The 24740-nt window shown below is 42.9% G+C and overlaps 3 protein-coding genes across 6 annotated transcripts in view; 2 read left to right on the plus strand and 1 right to left on the minus strand.

Annotated features, from left to right (window-relative positions):
- Positions 1-1763: 1763 nt before the first annotated feature.
- mdh1aa (malate dehydrogenase 1Aa, NAD (soluble)) lies at positions 1764-9182 on the plus strand. The gene is made up of 9 exons (XM_058380110.1): positions 1764-1919; positions 5919-6017; positions 6221-6317; positions 7366-7541; positions 7689-7811; positions 7894-8070; positions 8164-8277; positions 8572-8661; positions 8790-9182. The coding sequence occupies exons 1-9, from the start codon at positions 1866-1868 to the stop codon at positions 8910-8912; spliced, it is 1053 nt and encodes a 350-aa protein (XP_058236093.1). The 5' UTR covers positions 1764-1865; the 3' UTR covers positions 8913-9182.
- Positions 9183-10351: 1169 nt separating this feature from the next.
- On the plus strand, positions 10352-20768 carry LOC131346601 (UTP--glucose-1-phosphate uridylyltransferase-like). 3 transcript variants are annotated; one of them, XM_058380107.1, is made up of 10 exons: positions 10352-10482; positions 12916-13043; positions 13705-13812; positions 17087-17272; positions 17893-18026; positions 18129-18426; positions 18534-18731; positions 19089-19331; positions 19630-19734; positions 20256-20768. In XM_058380107.1, exons 2-10 carry the CDS (start codon positions 12945-12947, stop codon positions 20361-20363), a joined length of 1479 nt encoding a protein of 492 aa, XP_058236090.1. In that variant the 5' UTR covers positions 10352-10482; positions 12916-12944; the 3' UTR covers positions 20364-20768. The 3 variants fall into 3 exon arrangements, with proteins under 3 accessions (XP_058236090.1, XP_058236091.1, XP_058236089.1); XM_058380108.1 differs by lacking the exon at positions 10352-10482 and adding an exon at positions 10500-10643; XM_058380106.1 differs by lacking the exon at positions 10352-10482 and adding an exon at positions 10984-11514.
- Positions 20769-21833: 1065 nt separating this feature from the next.
- Positions 21834-24740, minus strand: part of spast (spastin) — a 21806-nt gene continuing 18899 nt past the window's right edge. For both annotated transcript variants that reach the window (XM_058380105.1, XM_058380104.1), the window contains 4 exons: positions 24233-24312; positions 24064-24134; positions 23943-23983; positions 21834-23213 (listed from right to left, as the gene is read on the minus strand). In XM_058380105.1, the coding sequence (XP_058236088.1) occupies positions 23088-23213; positions 23943-23983; positions 24064-24134; positions 24233-24312 (318 nt within the window). In that variant the 3' untranslated portion in view covers positions 21834-23087. The remainder of the gene's footprint in view (positions 23214-23942; positions 23984-24063; positions 24135-24232; positions 24313-24740) is intronic.

Consider the following 24740-nt stretch of genomic DNA (forward strand, 5'->3'; position numbering starts at 1 on the left):
GAATAGAATAGAATAGAATAGAATAGAATAGAATAGAATAGAATAGAATAGAATAGAATAGAATAGAATAGAATAGAATAGGACAGTGATTACAAGTACATAACATTATAGAAAAGAAGAAAATATTAGCTAAACAAAGCACAATATAATTGAAATGAATAGAATAGAAGTTAATTGAATTTGAGGTGACAGTATTTGAGAAAGTAGTCTCCTTTTACAGAAAAGAAGAAATTAATAGCAAAATACAGCACAATGCAATAGAATAGAATAGAATTTGAAGTGTCAATATAGGACAAAACACACAAAAATAAAATAGAATTTATTTTATAGAACAGCAATTACAAGTATACAACATTAGAGAAAAGAAGTAATACCAAAACACAGCACAATAGAATAGAATAGAATAGAAATTCAAGTGTCAATAACGAGTAATACACAACATTAAAGAATTCATAGCAAAACACACTACAATAGAATAGAATAGAATAGAATAGAATAGAACAGAACAGAACAGAACAGAACAGAACAGCAGCTGTATGGAGTCAAATTGGGCATTTTCTCTTTGATGTTATCGCAAAACCCGTCCGTTATTGTTGATTAATAATAGTGTTTTGGCGCCACCTAGCGGCCGGAAGAACATCACACATCTCCCGAGCTCGCTTTCTGCTTGATGTTGATGTGATAGAAGCAGGAAAAATGGACAAGTGTAAGGATTTGAGCCAGTTTGACCATAAGGGCCAAATTGTGATGGCTAGACCACTGGATCAGAGCATCTCCAAAACTGTTGTGGAGGTGTTCCCAGTCTGCAGTGGTCAGTATCTATTAAAAGTATCCTTTAAGTCCTGTAAGTACCCATGGAGGCCCCACCTCACAACTTACAGGCCTTAAAGGTTCTGCTGCTAACATCTTGGTACCAGATACCACAGCACACCTTCAGGGATCTAGTGGAATCCATGCCTCCACATGTTTTAGCAGTTTAGGGATGTTTTAGCAGTAAAAGGGGGACCAACACAATATTAGGCAGGTGGTTATAATATTATGCCTAATCAGTGTATGAACTGGACCATTTTTGTACCTTTAGTAAGCACATTCCAGGTAAAGAATACACATTTATTTATTTATTTATTTATTTATTTATTTATTTTTAAGTGTGCAACCTATACAGTTTGGTATCCTGGGAATATAATGTATATATGACAAGTTGTAACCTTATAACTGGTTGAAGTTCTGATATCTGATAAAAAGTGACTGCTTAAGACTTAATTATCATTATAATATTTAATAAGTTGAGGCAAGAAAACACAAACCTGATTGAATTTGTTTCTACATTTTAGTTCCACTTTAAATTATAGTGCAGTGACGTCATCATGCCGTAAAGTGACGTTTTATTTATTTGCTTGCTTGCTGATTATTAGTGCATGCAGTGTGCTTTTATAACCAACCAATAGGCAACACTGTTCGTTGTTGGTGTCAGGATATATGGCCAAGATTAGACTTAATCCACATTTTGCCCGCAAATAAAGGATGTTGCTTCACTGCGGCATTATTTAAGGTGGAACAACTTGGTTCAAGGGGCAAACATTTATCAGCGGGTTCCTGATCTTAAGCCTGTGGTTTGAATTTAGCCCGATTACGGAGTTATTTTAATCCTCCCAAAAAGACGCATTGAGCAAGCGGATGACCGCGAGGCGGCGCTGTAGAGGAGACACTGCGGTCAGGAGCGCCGACGCTGTTCATCCATTATAACGTTAGCAATAACTGCGTCTTTTTTCCCACGACTGAAAAATCATCTGGCCGTGGGTCTACAGCTGCAGGCACACACTCTTCACAGCACAGGGGGGAAAACGGACAGGCTTGACGCCGCCATGCTCACTCTGCTCACCGCGATGTACTTGGTGGTGCGCGCTGCCTCCGCGCAGGTAAAAACGCTTCTCATTGGAAATCTATAGCACCAAATCAAACGACAAACATACAGAAAGGTTCCACCTTAATGCCACATCGGTTTGTTTTGTTTTGCTTTATTTTCATTTAATCTGGTACTGAGTCCATCTTTTTTTGAAATAACACCTTAGCGCGTGGGCTGTGGGGTTTTATTTCTGCAGCACTGGGGAAGCTGATCTCTGTTCAATGGCTCATTCATAATGTACCGAGTGCAACCGGAGCAGGAAGAAAAAAAACCACCGCAGTGCTCCGGGTCAGGCGTTTAACCACACTTTACTGCAATATTTATGAAAGAAATACCAGCACCGTGGACAGCGACCTCCGGGCTCAGGGGCGTGTCCACCCAACCGGCCAGCCCAAACTCTGACCTATCCACAACTTTATGACCCTCTTGTCAATTTATATAGCGGTTGTGATTTGTTAATGGGAGCTATAAAGCAACTCAGAATGTCCGCTTGTGGACATCATGTGACCGGCTATTTTGCTGAAGGAACAAATCAGGTGTACTGCAAATGCAACCTTGGCCTACATGTTGTATGTATTCTTGTCCGTCTTTCCTGGAAAGATATTTTTAAAACTCTAGCCTACAGTTATGTGTACAGTTTGTTAAATCTTTTTTTTACACTTTTATTTAGTCTTAATTGATTAATATCTGCATTATTTTAGTTAGCATTACCTGATAAATGAATGATACAGAAACCAGGTGATGTGGCTCAAAGTAACTAAAACTAATATTAACAAAAATAATCTGACTAAGCTAGGTAATAGTTCACTTGCTTAAGTTTTACCAGATTCATAGTGGAAATAAACTGTTAGCAAAAACTTATGAGGTCTCCACAATGTATAGAATTGCAGTTACTAATTACTTCTTAATAAGGATATGGTTTATTAATGTCTTAATAATAGTACCGTTGTTACAGTTCAGGGGCAGCACAGTGGCTTAATGGTTAGCACTGTTGCCTCACAGCAAGAAGGTCCTGGGTTCGAACAGGCTTTGTTTTCCCTGTGCCTGCATGGGTTTATTCCAGGTACTCTGGTACAGTCCAAAAACATGTACATTAGGTTGATTGGTAATTCTAAATTGCCCATAGGAGTGAGTGTGTGTGGTTGTCTGTCTATATGTGTGGCCCTGTGACTGGTGACCTGTCCAGGGTGTACCCCTGCCTTTCACCCACTGTGTGCTGGGATAGGCTCCAGCAGATCCCCATGACCCTAATTAGGAATAAAGTGACTATAGAAAATGGTTCAGTAGGTGTGGTGTTAGCTAGCTAACCTGCCACCTTAATTCACCTCTTATTGGTGTGTAACTTCTTAAGTTACTGAATCTACTGGCCAACTAACGACTTTTATAATGTAATAATTAATCATCAACTGTTTTCCAGACAGTTACTGGATCACAGGCTACACTTTAGGTTAACAAAAGCTAATGAGGCTTAAGAGTTTAATGTTACATACCCAGGTTCACAATATGAACAGTGTCTCGAGTCACAATCAGAACTATTTACGCACACTCACACTCACATCTCGTGTCATGTTGACGTGTAGAATGTGGGTTTATCTACATAGGTTCCAAACTTCCCATGCACACTACGAGGAACAACAACAAACTTGTCCACCACATCAAAACAAAACAGAGCAAGGAAATTTATATTCTTCAGACATTACCTGCCTCAGGTGTTTTTTGGGCTGGGAAAGAACAGTAGTGTTTGTTGAGATGACCAGATTGATGGATTGCTTTTGCTATTTTTACTGGCAATAGAGAAAATATAGATATTTCTTGATAGGCTACAGATTAAGAAAAGTCTTTGCTAAAACATTGTTTTTCTTTTATGGCCAAGTTACAGTACAAATAACATACACTATATTGTCAAAGGTTTTGGGACGTCTACATGCACATGAATGTAATATGGAGTTGTCCCGCCTTTTGCAGCTATAACAGCTTCAGCTCTTCTGGGAAGGCTTTCCACAAGGTTTAGGAGTGTGTTTATGGGAATTTTTGACCATTCCTCTAGAAATGCATTTGTGAGGTCAGACACTGATGTTGGATGAGAAGGTCTGGCTCACAGTCTCCACTCTAATTCATCCAAAAGGTGTTCTATGGGGTTGAGGTCAGGACTCTGTGCAGGACAGCCAAGTTCCTCCACACCAAACTCACTCATCCATGTCTTTATGGACCTTGCTTTGGTCACTGGTGTGCAGTCATGTTGGAACAGGAAGGGGTCATCCCCAAACTGTTCCCACAAAGAGCATGAAATTGTCCAAAATGTCTGGGTATGAAGCTGAAGCATTAAGACTTCCTTTCACTGGAACTAAGTGACAAACTCAATGACTTGGAGGGGTGTCCCAAAACTTTCGGCAATATAGTGTACATACACACATACTGTATACTGTGGAGTTTGGAGTTGATTATTTAGTGTGTATGGTGAGGTGAGAGAGAAACATGGTGTGATATAATCTATCACGTCAGGTCTGATATTTGACTCATTGCTAGTTTTTAATATTTTTCTGTTGGTTTATGATGTGCATGGCTCAGAATGTTACACTAAAAAAACGTTATGACTGTAATATGAGCTTACAAATGCTTTCTTGTCACTATTTCGTTGAATTAATGCTTTTTTATGCACTGTTTAATGTATTTTATAGTTAGCAAAAAAAACACATCGACCGCGGCAATGCCCTTCATAAATAGTTGTGGAGTGGGCGTGGCGAATAAAACCTGAAGGGCAGGCAGTGTTCGACGGATTTCTTGGATATGTAGTCCTTTTTTTGCTTGAACACAACGCAGCATCAGGTGAAATAAACTACATTTCCCATGAAGGCTTTAGAACGCCCTGACTGACATTTCGGTGTATGAACAGAGGTGACTGTTTGGTCTGGTCCTGAGTTGGGAGAGCGCAAGTCCCGGACTAACATCTCAACCCGAGAAACATTTAAATATGGTGAGAGATTAATATTTATTTTATTTAACACGGGTTTTCGACGCTGTTTGGTTGTAAGTGTCAACTTTTTTTTAACAGAGCTCTTAAGTTGTAAATCGCTGCATGTTTTTTTTCTTGAAGAAATGGTACGACCCAAATCTAAACATTATGAATGAATTAGCTCGTTAGCATTAGCTCGATTTTTGTGACAAGCTGCTAAACGTGTATTTCCGCTCTCTTTTGAAGAAGGCAGTGGAAGAAGACTTTGGATGCACTTTAGCATTCACACACACACACACACACATACAACCAACAATGCCCGTAATTAATAGCTAATTGTTGATTAATTAATTATGCATTACGTCTAATTGTATAACAGAAAGTTTTGGTCTCATGTGCGCGTGGCATCATTTGCGTCATCACTGCGCTCATTCCGGTGAAAAATCTGTATATTTATTTTACATTTATGTTTTTTTCCCCTTCGCTAAAATGTTATCAATCTGTTTAAATGTGTTAGTCTGTTTCTTTTTCTTCACGTTGTGAACCGGCTTTTCTCCACTAGTATAGGTATTGCGAAACAAAAAAACGCGCAGGCGCAGAAGCTCACCTCGATTCCAGTGTATCATTATATACAGAATATAAGATACAACACAGAAATTCTCGTACACAGTATCCTTTATTTCATTTCATTTTATTTTATGTTTAGAGAAATGATACCTGTGCAGGAGAAGTGCCAGAACCAGACAAAGGAGATTTTTGATTTAACTTCACATTTATTTCCACATAAACTCTTCTAATAATGTAAATAAGTGTTCAGCCTTTTAGTCTGAAGGCAGCTCATGTTTCGTTTATGAATGGTGAGCTCTTGACTATTGATTAAAATTATAAATAACACTGTTATAAAACCTCTGGGTTTTGTGCAAAGGTTTTAAACACCTTCATGTTTCAGGGCCTGGTGTTGGCTCATTTGAGCTGTTACACAACCCATCATTTCTCCGAGTGGGTGCAGGTTGGCATGTTTTGTTAATTGCTGTTTGTTTTTTGTTTTTCTCCCCACAGGCTGAACCAATCCGTGTGCTGGTGACCGGCGCCGCCGGTCAGATCGCCTACTCTCTGCTCTTCAGCATCGCCAAAGGAGATGTGTTCGGCAAGGACCAGGTAAGAAAAACCTGCAAATGAACACAATCAAAGGTCTTCAGTAAATTCATTTGTGTAGAAACATGAACTAATTCGCAAAAAAACAAGAGAGCAAACATACCAAAATTCATGTCATGTTATTAATAGCCTATTAGAAGGACCTGTGCACCAGCTTGTTGTCTGGTTTGTTAGAGGTTGTATTTTTCATGTCTTCTGTGCCCTAGCCGATTATCTTGGTGCTGTTGGACATCCCGCCCATGCTGCCCGTGCTGGACGGTGTTGTGATGGAGCTGCAGGACTGCGCTCTCCCGCTGCTCAGAGGTCAGTCACCACCATGATCATGAATCAGTTTACAGCACACGTATTCTTCAGTCCTGATCAGAGAGCTGAATCAAAGATAACGATTCAAAGAGGTGTTTCAGATCCACGATGATTTATTGACATGCTGTGTTATCCTTGAACATGATAAAACCCTTGTTACACACTCCGTACAGTTGATGATGAAACAGAGTGGACCTGATTCGCTGACAAACAAGCCAACCTTCACATCATGAATTCATTATCCTTGAACACGCTAAAAGCATGACTCAGCAGCACAACCAACACCCCGTCGCACACTGAGCAGAGTTTGGAGGTGTGCGTGATGTGTCTCGTCCTCCTATTGGTCCGCTCTGAGCCAATCGGAGGGCGGGGGGAGGCGGAGGAGTCCAAAGAATGGGTTGCATCGTAAAAATGGACTGAAGTCCATTCTGATAAACAGAGTTTCTGATCCATGACCCCGACGGACACTAATCAGCCAGTCCATGCAATTACGAGCATAAAGGCTGTTTGTGGGCTCTTAATAATTCATGACAGACTAAAATACTGAGTATATTTTTAGTACCTGCACATATCCACAGTCTTTGAGTGACTCTATGTAGGCAGCACTCCTTGGATAGTGTTTGTTTCTTTGGCTTTATGAGGAGGATCTGAGTTCTTTTGTTCTAATTTGTACACAGCATTGCAAACATTCTCTCACAGAGAGCGAAATACACTTATAGTAGTATCCCCATATTTGTTTTAAAGTCATATTTGAATAGTATTGTAAACAGTTGGACTGTTTAATCATCATTATTGTTGGCACATGAAGAACAACACCACCACCATAATCAGACCTCATTTTGCAGAAGGATCAGATCCATTTGAACAAATATTTGATAGATTAATGTAATTAAACAATTCTAGGTTCAACACATCAAACTACTCTTCCTGTTATCAAATCAGATCTACTATATTTCCCACCTAAGTTGACACTGCTGCAAGTCTCACCGAAATGCAGCTCGTGTAAAATTCCCTGATCTTTATTTACACTAAGGATGTGTGCTTTCAGAGGTGATCCCTACTGACAAGGTGGAGGTGGGCTTTAAGGACCTGGATGCTGCCATCTTGGTGGGCTCCATGCCCAGGAAGGAGGGGATGGAGAGAAAGGACCTGCTTAAGGCCAACGTGGCCATCTTCAAAACACAGGGAGCCGCCCTGGACAAGTACGCCAAGAAGACGGTCAAGGTGAGGGAGGGGTGGGGTAAGTGGGAGGCTGGACTTTGATCAGAAGAGAGATCAGTATCCCAGGTGTTTTCTCATCATTGGTGTAACAATCAAAACATTGTGATGTGTGTTTTAATATAACTCTCTACCTATTGTCTCTGAACTCAGGTGCTGGTGGTGGGAAACCCGGCCAACACCAACTGTCTGATTGCCTCCAAGTCTGCACCGTCCATCCCGAAGGAGAACTTCTCCTGCCTGACCAGGCTGGACCATAACAGGGCCCGCTCACAGGTTATTAATAATAAATAAAGATCCAGGGCAGCTTGATACAACTTGAATTATTTTAGTAAACATTGTCCACTGTTGTTGTTAGGTGGCGATGCGAGTGGGCGTGTCCTCGGACAACGTGAAGAACGTGATCATCTGGGGCAATCATTCGTCTACACAGTACCCCGACGTCCACCACGCCACCGTCAGCCTGCACGGCAAAGAGGTGCCCGCCTACGACGTTGTGAAGGACGACAGCTGGCTGAAGGGAGACTTCATCACCGTGAGTCCGGCTCCTGACCACCGCGAGTTCCACCAGCAGCAGAGAGAACTACTCGCTGTTTAACATGGGTTCTCTTTCCTCTCTTTCTCCCAGACGGTGCAGCAGCGTGGTGCGGCCGTCATCAAAGCCAGGAAGCTGTCCAGTGCCATGTCCGCTGCAAAGGCCATCTGTGACCACATGAGGGACATCTGGTTCGGCACTCCCGATGTAGGTCTGCAGTGAAAACACACGAGTGTACTGCCCTGTCCTTCTAATGTAGACTGTGTTTAAGTTTCACAACATTACATCAATCTCTCTCTCTCTCTCTCTCACTCCGCCTCTCTTTCTCCCCCTCTCCTCTCTGTCTCTTTCTTTCTTTCTTTCTTTCTTTCTATCTCTCTCTCCCTCTGTCTCTCTCTCCTCTCTCTCTTTCTGAATGTCTTTCTCTTTCTATCTCTCTGTCTCTCTCTCTTTCTCTCTGCCTCTCTTACTCCTTCTCTCTCTCTCTCTCTCTCTCTGCAGAGTGAGTTTGTGTCTATGGGAGTTTACTCCACTGGGAACTCTTATGGTGTTCCGGATGATCTCATGTACTCCTTCCCCATCACCCTCAAGGTCTGGCCTCATCTCGTTAATTATTAAATAATTAGCTCCTCATTAAAGAAAATTAGAAAGAAATTATTTAATTATTAATTAACATTTCTGTATGTTCCTCTCTGCTTTCACCCGTCCCCTCTCTACAGAACAAGACCTGGCGGGTGGTGGATGGTCTGCCGATTAACGACTTCTCACGGGCCAAGATGGACGCCACGGCGGCCGAGCTGATAGAGGAGCGAGACACAGCGCTGTCCTTCCTCTCTGCGTGACTACGTGATTCCACCACAGAACGGCAACCAAACTCTTCTAAACTGTAAAACTCCACATCGTCAGTGTGCGAGAGTGTGTGTGTGAGAGTGTGCGACATTCCATAAGCTATAACGACGTGAGGAGCATCTGTACCATTTCATACCAGTACATTAACAAAGTGTTAATGGGGGCAATAGTAAAGCTAGAAGCTGTTCATGGTTGGAAACCTTTATTGTCCCCTCCCAAAAAAATGGAACTGCACAATCAATAAAAGGAACGTCTTAAACGAAGGTCGTCTCTCAGGCTTCATGATTTTCTGTGATTTCTGTTACTGACCATAGAGTCAGATTAACAATACATGCACTGTATCGCCAAAAGTTTTGGGACAACCTTCAAAATCTTTGAATTCAGGGGTTGAACTCGGCCTCTTAGTTCCAGTGAAAGGAACTCTTAATGCTTCAGCTTCATACCAAGACATTCTGAACAATTTCATGTACAGAGTCCTGACCTCAACCCCATAGAACACCTTTGGGATGAATCAGAGCGGAGACTGTGAGCCAGGCCAAACGTTTTAGGACGTCTGTCTTTACATGCACATGAATGTAATATGGAGTTGTTCTGCCCTTTACAGCTATAACAGCTTCAGCTCTTCTGGGAGGGCTTCCCACAAGGTTTAGGAGTGTGTTTATGGGAATTTTTGACCATTCCTCTAGAAGCACATTTGTGAGGTCAGACACTGATGTTAGACGAGAAGGTCTGGCTCACAGTCTCCACTCTAATTCATCCCAAAGGTGTTCTATGGGGTTGAGGTCAGGACTCAGTCAAGTTCCTCCACACCAAACTCTCTCATCCATGTCTTTATGGACCTTGCTTTGGTCACTGGTGTGCAGTCATGTTGGAACAGGAATGGGGTCATCCCCAAACTGTCCCCACAAAGAGCGTGAAATTGTCCAAAATGTCTTGGTATGAAGCTGAAGCATTAAGAGTTCCTTTCACTGGAACTAAGGGGCTGAGCCCAACCCCTGAAAAACAACACCTGAACTCAGTGATCTGGAGGGGTGTCCCAATACTTTTGGGCAATACACAAGCAGTTTGGAAACTTATTACACTCATCTGAAGTTGAAGTGAGGTTATGAAACACATAGCTTCAGTAAGTCATAATTCTAACAATTTTATTGCTAGTTCCTAGACACGTCAGTTAACATAACTAATTACAATTAATTAATTTGTAGCTATAGGATACAATTTCTGTAAACGCTATTTACACCTTTTTTTCCCTCTGCACGAAGACACTTAAACAGCAGGTCAGGTGTGTAAGAGCACCACAACGTGCACCTCAGCAGGTTCTCCATGGTTGTGAACGTGGGGGGAAAACGGTGCATTACCATCTCCGACCTGACGGTGGCAGCATTGTGCCAATTATCTACCTTGATCGGGCAACGTGATTCCCGGCGATCTGATTGGTCGACGCAGCCTTTCCCCTCATCCTGATTGGTCGGCGATCATCTCAGTCTATAAAACGCCGGCGGATTCTGTCGCAACTTCCGTGTGCTTATCTGTTGATAGTTTTGTCGCAGTTTGGAGAGACCAGTGAGTAAAACAGCCGCTGTGAAAAGCGGTGATCAGTTTAAAGTCTGAGCACAGCGTCTTTCTCTTTAAAGGCATGGCCGGCATGACCTGCTTGGCTTTCTGTCCCCGCATTTTGTGCTCGGGTTTGACCGCTTGACCTAACCTCCCCTTGTGCCCTTGGAGTAAGTAGAGCTTTATAAGGTAAACAAGCTTGCGGCACAGAGCATCGAGCTTTCCGGCTGCTTCTGCTTGGGTTTTTTTTATTGCCTTGATAAATAAATAAAATAGTCACAGGACGTGGAGCTGTAGATCAGGCAAACTGAGAAAAAAAAACAACAGCGCGCGTGCGTGCGTGTGTGTGTGTTCAATGATTAACTCCACTGTCCTGTCCTCAGATTGCCAAACATGTATTAATAGTGTTTCTGTGCTTTTATTTACCCCCCCCCCCAGGTCAGGGGTAGAAAGTCTTCATTTGCCCCTCAAGGTGGGAGGGGAGGGGAGGGGAGGTGGGCTGTGCTACAATTTGGTGAAACGGAGCCTCTGTACAGTGTACTCTTTCTCTCTCTCTCTCTCTTTTCTTTCTTTCTGCTAAACATATCGGCTCAGATTATATATATACCTCGATCTACTAGATCTAAACACTAAGCTCTGTTGAAATATTAAGTTGTTTGGGGGATTTTAAACATTGGAAGATAGTAAAGAGAGCCCGAGGAAGAGGAGGAGGAGTGTGGACGTGGTCCGGATTGAGCTCGGATGATGAATGGTTGTAAATAAAGGAGGCAGCGCTGAAAAACATCCTGTATAATATCACGGATTTTAAACTATTAAACATCTTCGAGGAAAAGCCATCCGGTGCTGTTTTAACTCGAGGGTTAATACCCCCAGAAGATCTCCATGGTCTTTGCTCCGGCTTGATACGAAGACCTCGAGAAGAACACGCACGAAACCAGAGCGCTAATTAAAAAAAGCCGAGCAGTGAAATATCGCGAGATTTCGTTAAGAAACCAACTTTTAACGACCTCATCGTTATCATGTCGGTTCTGTCGGTCGCGGGTGAGTGGTGCGATGATGATGATGATGATGATGATGATGATGTTTCTCCTTATAACCAGTGGCAGCTTCATTGTTTTGCGCTGTGGAAACATTTAAGGACGTGTTTACTTTGTTTAAAATCTGAAAAGAAGTTTATTTGGATAGAAATTAATCTGTTTTCTTTTTCTTCTTTAATCCAAACATCACATTCTCTGAGGTCTGATTGAGTTGATCCTTTTGCGCTACATGTTAGGGTTTGGTTACAGATACAAATCCAGAACTTTCCATGTATGTGTTTCTGGTTGTATGAGTGTTCCTGTGGAAGTTGGACTTTGTTGGATGGTGAGATCATATCCCATGTGACAACCCCCCCACCCCCACACACACACACACACACACCCAACCAAATTTGGTTTTTAGAGCAACAACAGATTACTGAAATAATTGAGTTTGTTTGGGTGTCACGGGCAAACCGGTTATGAAAATCGTCCAGATGTTGGCGAGAAGATTTTTCGGACCGGGTGGAAGCGGAGGAGAAAGGATATAAGGAGAAGGAACAAATGAAAAAGGAAAGGAAGGAAGAGTAGAGAGTGAGGAGTAAAGCTGGTGATTGGTCGAACCATTGTGACATCAATGGCGCTTGGAATTCAAACATTTTCTAAACTAATTCTTGGTGATGAATCTTTTGGATTAAGTCAGGTGAATTATGGGGATGTGGTAACTTAGTGGTTAAGGTGTTGGACTTGGTTAAGGTCCACTAGACTACCACTGTTGGGCCCCTGAGCAAGACCCTTAACACTCAGTTGTAAAAGAAATGAGAAAATTGTAAGTCGCTCTGGATAAGGTCTGCCAAATCCCAGAAATAATTCACAAGAAGAAGAAAAATGAGAAGAAGATTAGTTAGTACTGATACAGTGATCATATCCTGTCCTGTATTTCTGGTGCTTGGAGCTATAATTAAATAAAGTGAAGCCTGGAGATGTTGGTATCGGTGTCTTTCTTTCTTTCTTTTTTAACACCATAACAGCTTCTATGGCTATATTCATGGCGAGAGTCAGTTTTTGTTATTCGGTATTAAAACTATATAAGATGTTTAAGATTAAAATTTTTTTAGGAACTTTAAAACCGAAGATGGGTTTACTTGTTTAAAAACTTTTTCAAGTGTCAACAGAATAAGAGTTTTCTTCTAGGGGTAAAAGTGTTACATTCAAACAATATGTTTGATGGACAGAAGGGTTTTACATGATGGACACTGTGGTGGATTTTCTCTTGATGGTAAAAATTGTAGCTTTTGAGTGTCCTATTCTGCATCTTGTATAGGTATCAGTGTAGTCAGGATTGATTATGGAAGAGATCCTTGGTAAAAGTACAGAGTTTAGAAAAGTCAGTGTTGATTTTTCTGGTCTTTGTGTTTGTGTGTAGAACTGAGTCGAGGCGGCCTGAACGGCGTGATGACGGAGTTCCAGGAGAAGCTCAGGCAGCAGCATGAAAACTCCATGCACACGGAGCTGGAGAAGCTTCTCTCCTCTGCCAAGGGTGCCGAAGCTGAGGTAGGTAGTGCTTTATAAACAGTTTGTCACGTAAAACCTCTTTAAATTCTTCCTGAGAGGTTCGTCCTACATTCCTCACATACAGCTTCACGCTGGGGCTCTGAGTGCACGGGCTGGCGTTTAGAGAGGATCCAGAAGTTACGGCGTAGAGAAAAGGTTATCATGTGAAGGACGCTGCAGATATTCGAGAAGGGACAGGAAAAGAATCCAGGAGGGAAGACAGGGACTCGAGGGTAAACGAGAGGAACTGTGGCAAAGAGTATAATATTTATTATTATAAATATTACAGTATAATATTTCGCGTTTTTATTTTTAATGGGAATTTATGAAGTACCATAAACCGTGCTGAAAAGCAGATGTATTTCAGACCGCTTAGTGTTCCAGCAGTGTCTCTCCTCCAGCAGCAGATCGAGCCGTAATTAAAGCGCTTGGTCTCCTGAGAGATTCCCATCGCTTGATTAAAACCCCGTTCCTTCTGACGATGCGAGTTCAAAGCTGTTAGTGTGAAGGTCAGAGGTGACTGGTTTTAATTACCCCCAACACTCAGTGTGAGGATGAATCACAGAGCCCCGAGCTCCTCACGCTTCCAGCACCATCAGATATTTGTAGCTGATGTATTTGATCCGACTCCATGACGTGTGCTGCTTTCCTTTCTTCTCAGATCTCCAGGAAAGATTTCGAGGGGTTTAAGCAGCTGTTCCACAGGTTCCTCCAAGTGAAGGGTCCCTCTGTGGAATGGCCCAAGATCAACAGACCTCCTGAGGACTCGGTGAGATCACACACACACACACACACACACTCCTGTAGCTCAACGTACATAAATAAGTAGCACAGGACATGCCGGAGGTGATCTGATTTTTAGACCGATCTCGGTCACCAGCTCCATTAGTTACATTTGCGTAGGTTGGGTTTTGTTTTTAAATGAAGGCTCAGGGCTGAAAATGGGCCCTCATGCTGCGATAAGAAAACAGCACCTCCACATTACCCTGAACTGCTGTGCCAGATTTCCTGTTATCAGCTTCCTCCTACTGAGAGGGACGCAGAGGAAATCTGGTTTAAAAAGAGCAGGAGATGGGATTGGGTCTGAGTGATGAGGTGAAGATGGTGGATGAACTGACCTGTGATTGACCAGGACGCAGTTTAATAGCTTTGAGTGCTTTTAGAGATTGTAGTCTAAATATTTCCATTGCCGGAGTTTTAGTTCTAAATGTAAGAATTTTCCCAAACAACATTTTTTCTGCATTATGCTTCCATAATCTAAATTATTACAGAATGAGTTTTTACTACATAATTCAACATAAATAAACATTTCTAAAATTCCTAAAATTTAATATTTTTATCTAAATTTCTGCTGCATTAGTTTCCACATACCATATTTTTACCACGTGAACATTTTTTACCTTTTTATACAGAGTACTCGTTTTTCACTTGCTGAACTTTTGCTTCTTAAATACTGAGCTATAATTTCTCTCTCTTTTTCTTCTTCTCGAGTCGTGAAAGAGAGTAGTAGATGCACTGGCACTTTATCAACTGCTTATAAATGAAGTGGCAACCAGCTGGGAACTACTTCTAACAGAGGTGTGTGTGTGGAGGCCCATGCTGGGGTTACTGTGAGTGTGAGAGAATAGTGTGACTCTGGCTTTGGATATTAATCTGTGTGTATGTTTCTGAAGAGTGTGTCAGCACACGCACACACACACACACACACACACACACACACACACACACACACACACACACACACACCACGCGTGTGCGCACACACACACACCACGCGTGCACACGCACGTTCCACTGATATCCCCAGACAGAAAGGAGGACTATGAATAGCCTGACCCCTGCAGCATTCAGCCACAGAGAGACAGAGACTTGGACAGGGATAGAGAAGGAAGATGGCTGACATTTCTTTCATCTGGACGCCGGTCATTCAGCTCGGGTTGGGTTACTAGACCTAAAACAGCTGATGAGGAATCGGACGTTCAGCCGTTTTTTCCCCCGCTGCTCTAATGCACCTGATACGACTGGATAACGAGGCACTGAGGCGTATCAGGTGGACGTCAAGCCGGTTCGCTTTATCCTCAGCAGCTGCTGTTCAGGCGAGATCTCGGCCACGGGACTGGGACTCGGCACCAGAAGTCATTGTTCTCCTGATGTTTCTGACCTCAATAAAAATGTTCTCTTTTTCCATGAGTTGTGCTAGCAGGAGAGCCGTGAAACCTCAAAGATGGTTTAGAAGACGGATCACAGAGCTCAATAAAAATCAATAACATCAGTATCAGAACTAGAGAATGCAGTGTGTGTACGTGTGTGTGTGTGTACGTGTGTGTGTACGTGTGTGTGTGTGTGTACGTGTGTGTGTGTGTGTACGTGTGTGTGTGTGTGTACGTGTGTGTGTACGTGTGTGTGTGTGTGTGTGTGTACGTGTGTGTGTGTGTGTACGTGTGTGTGTACGTGTGTGTGTGTGTGTGTACGTGTGTGTGTGTGTGTACGTGTGTGTGTGTGTACGTGTGTGTGTGTGTACGTGTGTGTGTGTGTGTACGTGTGTGTGTGTGTACGTGTGTGTGTGTGTGTGTACGTGTGTGTGTGTGTGTGTACGTGTGTGTGTGTGTGTGTACGTGTGTGTGTACGTGTGTGTGTACGTGTGTGTGTACGTGTGTGTGTACGTGTGTGTGTACGTGTGTGTGTACGGATATATCCATCTGTGCTGCTGGATAAAGGTCTGGAGTCACACAGACGGCGTATGAAACACGCTGCATTCATGAACTGAACGGAATTCGAAACCCGATCCCCAGTCGCCTCTAAACTTTTCCCAGAGTCACCTTGGAGGCGACGACCTTTAACCCAAGCATGTCTGCACAATCCCTAGATCTGAATCTGCATTGCTAGGGGGTGTGGTCACGTTTTGTTCAGGTGCTGCTGTAGGTCACCTCGTGCGCTGGGCCACTGCTTCCGCCATCTTTAGTGTCCTCTGTGGAGGTGATTACAGTGGAATTGTAGCATTTAATCACCGTTTCTGAGGAAGATGGTAACATTCTCTGTAGCTTTTGTTTGTCTCCATGGAAACCCTACCAACATTACATTGTCTAAGAGCGCTAGAGCTAGTTAAGTTGTTTATCCCAATCACCAGACTGCTCATGCTCCATGTTTCTACTTAAAAACAGCAAATTTATTTGGAAAATGAAACTGGAACTCCAGCACTCGATCCCAACGTTAGCTTACGGAAATCTAGCATAGAAAGATACCTCATGATAATTAGCATTGATTTATAGTGTTTGTCATAGTGTGTTTGTTTAAAAGGCTTCCTGTGATCTGCTGAATAAACATAAAATCATACAGATAGTATAATTGTCATCATTGTATGAAGTGAACTACGAGGTTTTAGCATTAAACGTTGCTACATAACGTCGTCTTACAGGCGTGGTGAAGGGTTTAATGTGTCTTTACTCCAAAACTAACGTGGTCTTGTGTTCACGGTGTGACTAAACCTGCGCTTCTCTGGATGTGGTAACTCGGTGGGTTAATATGAGAAGCATGAAGGCTTATCTGTACACGGAGCTGCCTGAGGACGGATTTCTGGAGCTGTAAGAGTGTGTGTGTGTGTGTGTGTGTGTGTGTGTTGCCAGGGTAATGCTTTTTGAATACTTGGGCCTTCCATGGCTATAATGGGGATAAATGGCATCCCTTCTCTCTCTCTTTCTCTCCCCCCTTCTAATTCCTTCCTTCACACATCTTGTCGTCCTTTCACTCTTTCTTCTCCCCCTTCGGCTGGCAGCGTTCACACTCACAAGGTCAAAAGCTCAAGAGTTTCTCTAGGAATCAGACACATTCACTAGATTTATACACGTACCGATTAAAGATTCAGGTCTGAGTTATAAATGTTTGTCAGATCATTTTTGGACATAATGCTGTAAATAAATGGTTCATTCTTGTCTTGATTTTGTGTTGAAGTTCAGTGTTGGTGTTAATGGTGTGGTTTCTTTTACACGCTGTTGTTGCAGCATTTAAAGCAGTTCAGTAACCCAATCTCGCCGTCTTTCTCTCAGATCCAGCCGTATGAGAGGATCCGGGCGAAGCAGTTACCTGAGGGCGTGGCTGCCAGTCTGAACAAACTGGCGGTGGTGAAGCTGAATGGAGGTCTGGGCACCAGCATGGGCTGTAAAGGCCCGAAGAGTCTGATCAGCGTCCGCAGTGAGAACACCTTCCTGGACCTGACCGTGAAGCAGATAGAGGTGCGCTCGAGACACACACACACACACACACACTATATATACACACCGATCAGCCCCATAACATTGTGAGCAGTGAGATGTGAAGTGAATAAGACTGATTATCTCATCATGGCACCTGTTAGTGGGTGATGTATATTCTGCAGCAAGTCAACATTTTGTCCTCAAAGTTGATGTGTTGGAAGCAGGAAAAATGGATTCTGAAAGAAAGGTGTCAGAAAGCACAGTGCAGGACGGGTCAGGGCTGTTTTGGCAGCAAAAGGGGGACCAATACAATATTAGGCAGGTGGTCATAATGTTATGCCTGATCTATGTATATGACTGCAGGAAGTGAATCAAATGTGTGTGAAGCTGCTTTGGGTTGCCATCAAACATTTTTTAAAGTATTGTGTGTTCAGGAAAACAGTGGAAATTATACAGTAGTAGAGCGTGACTGAAACAGCAGTAGCCCATGTGGAAACTCCTGACCGCTGTTATAACCTACATGATATCAACGATGCACAGATTCACTTGTTCATGTGTAAATCACTAATCCTCTTCAGACACACATTTACATGGTTACACAGTTCTGTCTCGTCAAAGGTGCTTTCATGAGTGTGTGTGTGTGTGTGTGTGTACTGCAGCATCTGAATAAAACCTACAACGCTGACGTCCCTCTGGTCCTGATGAACAGCTTTAACACTGATGAAGACACCAAGAAGATCCTGCAGAAATACACTCACCACCGTGTCAAAATACACACCTTCAACCAAAGCAGGTACACACACACACACACGCGTCCTATAAACTATATCTTGTGTGTTTTTTTTCTATCTAACTCTTTATGCTGTTCCGTACTCATAACATTCCCTCTCTGCAGATATCCCCGGATCAATAAGGAGTCTTTGTTGCCAGTGGCGACAAACATGGGTCTGACGGGGGAGAACTCGGAGGCGTGGTACCCTCCGGGCCACGGGGACATCTACGCCAGCTTCTATAACTCTGGCCTGTTGGATCAGCTCATCTCTGAGGGCAAGGAGTATATCTTTGTGTCCAATATCGATAACCTGGGTGCGACTGTCGACCTGCACATCCTCAGTCACCTGATGAGCCAACCAGCCGACAGGCGCTGCGAGTTCGTCATGGAGGTCACCGACAAGACCCGTGCTGATGTCAAGGTGAGGCCCAGGAGAGCGAGAAAGCGTGTGTGTGAGAGAGAGAGACACTTAGCAGTTTTTCCTTGGCGTTAGGCATGAACAGGGAGTGTGTTGTGTCTCTCTATCAGGGTGGGACTCTGATTCAGTACGACAATAAGCTCAGGCTGCTGGAGATCGCTCAGGTTCCCAAAGCACACGTGGACGAGTTCAAATCCGTCACCAAGTTCAAGATCTTCAACACCAACAACCTGTGGATCAGCCTGCCTGCTATTAAGAGGCTGCATGAGCAGAACGCCATGGACCTGGAGATCATTGTTAACCCCAAGGTAAAAACACACACATGATGGCATTATAATAATTTAATTGTATAATTTTAATAATGCAAAAACGTTGCCGCCTCTAAATTTAGGATCCCTAGTTTAATCCTGATCTCAGGTTTCTGTGTCCCAGGGCCTCTGTGGGTTTCCTCTAGGTTCCTTTCCATCTCCAAAAAACTCTGTGGTTTTGCTATGCTAAAGTGTCCCTAGGTGAAAGTGTGTTCCCACGATCACACCCAGTATTCCCAGGATAGGCTCAGGATCCACAGCGGCCCTGACCAGGACACTGAGAATCTATTCGTTAATAATAAAATGCATGGGATATGTTCTTTGAAATGTTTTATTATCTCCATGCTGTGTGTCCAGACTCTGGATGGTGGTCTGAACGTGATCCAGCTGGAAACAGCCGTCGGTGCTGCCATCAAAAGCTTCGACAACGCTCTGGGCATCAACGTCCCACGCAGCCGCTTCCTGCCGGTCAAGACCACCTCCGACCTCTTGCTGGTCATGTCCAACCTGTACACCATGGACGCGGGCTCTCTCACCATGAGCGAGAAGAGAGAGTTCCCGACCACGCCGCATGTCAAACTAGGCAGCTCCTTCACCAAGGTAACCATGTGACTAGCATCGGATTAACTATTAAACATGGACCAGTTACAGCTAGAATACTGTCCATGTTCAGTTACTGCTGCAAGGCTGCACTTGTCCTCCGTTGCTCTTTGCTCAGATTTCACCTATGGACTTATTGCGCCATAAAGCACACAGCCAAGTTTATGTGGTCTTTAAACTCTAAACAAGTTCAGCACACACCCTGGCTAATGTACGACCGGGTCCGACGTCAATAACCTGGGCGCCGGACACATCAACATACCGGTACAGAAGCGTGGGTTTTTTTTTTCTGCTCTAGGTGCAGGACTTCCTGCGGAGGTTTGAGAGCATCCCAGACATGCTGGAGCTGGATCACCTCACCGTGTCGGGAGACGTTACTTTCGGAAAGCAGGTCACTCTGAAGGTAAACAGTAGAGAAGAGAGGGATGGATATGGGAAGTGTATGTGGACGAAGATGGACATGAATCCAACAAACGGTTGGACGGAGCTGAGTAAAGGGTTGTGGGTCGAGCGATGGCTAGATATCGATATGGCATTAAGATGAAGGAGATGAATGAATCAATATAAATACAGTGCCTGGAGATAAATGGAAGGGAATGGAGATGAATAATGAATATGAATTGCCTCTTGTGGATGGTGATTAATGGACGATTGTACAGTAGATGAATGAAATTGAATGGATCAGTGATGGATGAATGAGTGGACTGATAAATGAATGGCTATGGATTGGTGGATACAGAGAGAGAGAGGGATGGATGGATGGAGTTAAGTGGATATGGATGAAATATGTTGGATAGCGATGTACTTGGATGAATGGCTAAATCTGTGACTTTCCCTTTGGGATGAATAAAGTATCTATCTATCTATCTAGGAGTTCAGAAAATGAATGTTTTAGTTTCTTCACGTTTCCCCTCTGTGTTTCAGGGCACAGTGATCATCATCGCTAATCACGGAGACCGGATCGACATTCCAGCCGGAGCGATGCTGGAAAACAAGATCGTCTCCGGGAACTTGCGCATCCTGGACCACTGAGACCACACACACACACGCAAACCAAAATACACAGATCTGCCTGTCCTTTATTTAATCTCTGATCAACCTCAAGCCTGTTTAGTGTGTGTGTGTGCGTGTCTTGAAGAATTTTAAAGCACTTAAGGCATTAAATGGCCCTTGTACTCATTTAGAATGTAAACTGTGAAGCTCTGCTGTTTTGAGGTGGATTACAGAGTGCTGATAGACTGAACACACACACACACACACACACACACTGAAGCTCCAAATGTTGATTGCTTTAGTTACTGATCCAGGATCTGATGCACCTTCATGGTGTTGGGAATGTTGACTCCAGTCTAGTTATTATGCAAACTAATGTGAATGTAAACTGTTACATGGACGTCCTACATTTCAGACATTAAAGTGCAATATGCAATTATAGCATCAATTCGTTTTTGTCCTTTGTGTCTTCCTGTTGTCGGAGTCTGGGTCCTCTACAAACTCTATCGCAATAGAATTACTCCAGCTCACAGCTAGTCATCCCCAGTCTAGTCATTAATTTACATTTGCTGCTTTTTAATGTTAATTAAAATGACTTCATTATATAGATGTGGTGTGCTAGCATAGCTAAAGGGCACTCCACTAGACCTGTATGGAAAAAAAACAACAAAAAAGTCACTTTGGTGACAAAAAATGAAATGTTAATTTAGTTAACATGTCATTAATCAAACTCTACTTTATACTCTAAAATAAGCTAGCTACATTGCTAAACCCAACTTTGAGGAAACGGTCCTGTTAGCAAAGCGATTTGAATGTCGAACTGCTAGTTTGCTAGCAAACATTTAAATTCACTGAGCTACCGAAACCTTTTAGTATTTAATTCAAGCCCACATAAAACATATATTCAGAATTAGAAACTAAAAAGAGTCTATTTCCAATGTTAACGTTGACATTAACCAACAAATCCATCAGAGGGATGGCTCATGTTGGACGTTTGGGGGACAAAGTTAGGGAGGACAGATTAAGATGGTTTGGACATGTCCAGAGGAGGGAGAGTGAATATATTGGTAGGAGAATGTTGGACATGGAGCTGCCAGGCAGGAGGCAAAGAGGAGGTATATGGATGGAATAAATGAGGATACGAAGCTAGTGTTGAGGATGCAGAAGATAGGGATAGGTGGAGAGAGATGATTCGCTGTGGGAAAAGCCCAAAGAAGAAGAAGAACGTTGAAATGAACAGCTTTGTGATCGACTTTTTGGCACAAGTGTTCCAATGGAGAGTTGTTTTTCATGCTAACACTGATTATAAAATTCACAATTAATGCGCAATGTATGAACTTAATGAATCAAAAATATTTTCAATTTTCACATAATTTCCACATGAAATAAATACCATATCATAATGAATGATTTCTTACGATGTCTGATGTTTATACCGATATTTATAGCTATTTTTATGCAGAACTCGCATATTTTACACGAATTAGCATTCAAATGAATACACAGGCATCAAATACACAAAAACATACTTTAATCTTCTGCAATATTTCTTCTCTACACCTTCAGGCTTCATTTATTTTGCAGTGAGCCATAGATTTGCTGCGTATCTGCTGCCCCCTGCTGGTAAACACTGGCACTATAGACAGAGCGAAAACGAACACACAATTCCTCAAACTCTTAAAATTTACAATATATATTTAGGTTTTCTGGCTCTTACAATAAATACTACACACAATACAGAGCGTACATCTCCTCTGACATCATGTTTTACAAGTTATTGCTTTAAATACAAGACTTTTTGGCAGTTCTTGTTCCATGCAATTCTGTACCATTTACGGAGCTTACTTGGGTTATTCACTACCGACTCTGTAGAAAGAACGGCAAAGCTGAGATCAGAGCCTGTTTCTGCTACAGCACACATCTCAGGCTCTGCCTTAATTGAACAGCCTGAAATTCATATCAAGAAACTGCAGGAAAGCTAAGGCACCGATGCGAAGATCCGCCAGACGCATCCTCAGAGGGGGCGGGGCTATATTGTGGATTATAGATTGTTTAATATTAAAATAAATATACGCGAGTTATGATTGTTGGTGCTGAGTTTGTTAAAAAAAAAAGCCATCCATGTCTAAGAATATTTCAGAATATTGCAGTTTGTCGTTTTATTTCACGGCGGTAATTAAAAAGGTTGTAATGTTTTGTTTTAGCATTAACACAATTTAAGTATCTGTAATCACTGAGCCTTTCTGTCACACTAAATATGTCACAAAAACAGCCAGAAAATCTGAACATATTTCCACGTTCAACTTAACTGCACGTGTTGATGCACACTACTGATGATGTCACTGAAATTACGTTCCAGTCCCCGAAAGTACCCAAAACCTCAGCGTATGTCGGGTGCCGGTTCTTGTTTTTTTGCATGCAGTAAGAGAACAAAAATACCCGAAGATGTGTGATGTATAATGTGGAAGCCTGGTTTCTTCTGGCAAAAGTTAACACTTAAAACAAAATAATCATCCTTTCTTCCTTCACCGGTGATTTGTGTCAATTGGCTCCTCCCAAGTCAGTGTCATCTCCCAAATCTCAGCTCTGCTCAATCACAGTAAGAACAAGCTCACGTTCAAAATCATCTGAACTCCAATTGTAAACGGTATAAACAGCAGGGTTTAACAACAGTTCATGTGATTGGAAAAAAACATCAATAACGTCTCAGGTCACAGTCCAGAGGTCACATGAGGAGGAGTGTTTCTCTTTTGTATGTGTGCGTCATACAGCCGTGGTGTCTCCATACTCCCGGTTCCAGCGTGTGTACTGCTCCAGAGTCTGAGGACTGACACTCTTCTTGATCTTCTTCAGAGACTCGGTGAAATCCGAGAAACGGATGTTCCTCATCTGTGACAGAGACGGAAACAGAGATAGAGACATTATTTTGGATTCTTGGTGTGGCCTGTCAGTCCTGAAAGAGGTGTGGCCTCTGCATCAGTTCTGAGTGAAGGAGGCGTGGCCTCTGTGTGTCAGTGTATAGTGAAGGAGGCGTGGCCTCTGTGTGTCAGTGTATAGTGACGGAGGCGTGGCCTCTGTGTGTCAGCGTATAGTGACGGAGGCGTGGCCTCTGTGTGTCAGCGTATAGTGACGGAGGCGTAGCCTCTGTGTGTCAGCGTATAGTGACGGAGGCGTGGCCTCTGTGTGTCAGCGTATAGTGACGGAGGCGTGGCCTCTGTGTGTCAGCGTATAGTGACGGAGGCGTGGCCTCTGTGTGTCAGCGTATAGTGACGGAGGCGTGGCCTCTGTGTGTCAGCGTATAGTGACGGAGGCGTGGCCTCTGTGTGTCAGTGTATAGTGACGGAGGCGTGGCCTCTGTGTGTCAGTGTATAGTGACGGAGGCGTGGCCTCCATGTGTCATTCAAGAGTGAAGGAGGCGTGGCCTCCTTGTGTCAAGCTAGAGTGAAGGAGGCGTGGCAGCTGTGTGTCAATCTTGCTTGAAGGAGGCGTGGCCTGCTACTTAAATTCTTTTCTAATTGAAACTTAACTATTTCTGCAATATCTTTGTTACAATTAAACTTAGATTTTGTACATTAACACACACACAAGAAAACAAAGAAAGAACACAAACAGTTGTACCTCGTTTGCATCCATGTTCCTGACTTGCTCTGGACGAAGCTCTGTGGACAAGCAGAGATCAGAACACACACAGAATAAACACAAATAAATACACAGACGTGTTTCTGTTCTGTAATCTCACCTCGTATGGGGCCCAGTGCAGCATCTTTAGCTAAGGAGGTCAGATCACTGCCTGAGTAACCATCAGTCATCCTACACACACACACACACACACCTCCATGATTATCATAATAGCCCAGTCTGTTGTTTTTCTCTTACACATTTCTGTATGTGTGTGTTAGAGAACAGACCTGGCTAACTGACAGAGCTCTTTCTGTGTCAGTGGGTTGCCATGTTTACTCAGTAGATTCTTCAGCAGCTTCAGCCTAGTCTGCAACACACACACACACACACGGACTTGGTAAGAGCATCTGTTGAGACATTAATTAAGAGCCAATTCCCCAGGCCTGTATTTCTAGGTGTTCGGAATGTATCGTCAGTAACCACAGGGTTGCCAGGTCTGCCAAAATCAGTCCAATATCACTTTAAACCCTGACAGCTGAATACATGCTAGCTAACTCAAATAGTTTCAAATAATTTCAAACTTTACACACTTAATTACAAAGTTTTTTTAAAGCTCTGTAAAAATATTTCCTTAAACTGCAATTATTTTAATTTTTAAAGTCTCATGCTATTACAAATATTGTGACGGAGGATGGCTTTGAAACCGAGCAGAGTAAATAATGAGCAGAGATCATGTTGTGTAAGATAAGAAGTTTGTTCTTCTCATGAGACCCAGCGTTGACAATAACAACAGCG

The sequence above is a fragment of the Hemibagrus wyckioides genome, linkage group LG26 (assembly GCF_019097595.1).
Source record: "Hemibagrus wyckioides isolate EC202008001 linkage group LG26, SWU_Hwy_1.0, whole genome shotgun sequence".
Lineage (NCBI taxonomy): Eukaryota > Metazoa > Chordata > Actinopteri > Siluriformes > Bagridae > Hemibagrus > Hemibagrus wyckioides.

Excerpts from the sequence above, each read along its gene's own strand:
- mdh1aa (XM_058380110.1), top strand. The coding sequence starts at position 1,866 with ATGCTCACTCTGCTCACCGCGATGTACTTGGTGGTGCGCGCTGCCTCC. Across the intron at positions 7,812-7,893 it reads ATAACAGGGCCCGCTCACAG|GTGGCGATGCGAGTGGGCGT; the intron begins GTTATTAATAAT and ends TGTTGTTGTTAG. Across the intron at positions 8,662-8,789 it reads CCTTCCCCATCACCCTCAAG|AACAAGACCTGGCGGGTGGT; the intron begins GTCTGGCCTCAT and ends CCCTCTCTACAG.
- LOC131346601 (XM_058380106.1), top strand. The coding sequence starts at position 11,493 with ATGTCGGTTCTGTCGGTCGCGG. Across the intron at positions 13,044-13,704 it reads CCAAGGGTGCCGAAGCTGAG|ATCTCCAGGAAAGATTTCGA; the intron begins GTAGGTAGTGCT and ends CTTTCTTCTCAG. Across the intron at positions 19,735-20,255 it reads GAAAGCAGGTCACTCTGAAG|GGCACAGTGATCATCATCGC; the intron begins GTAAACAGTAGA and ends TCTGTGTTTCAG.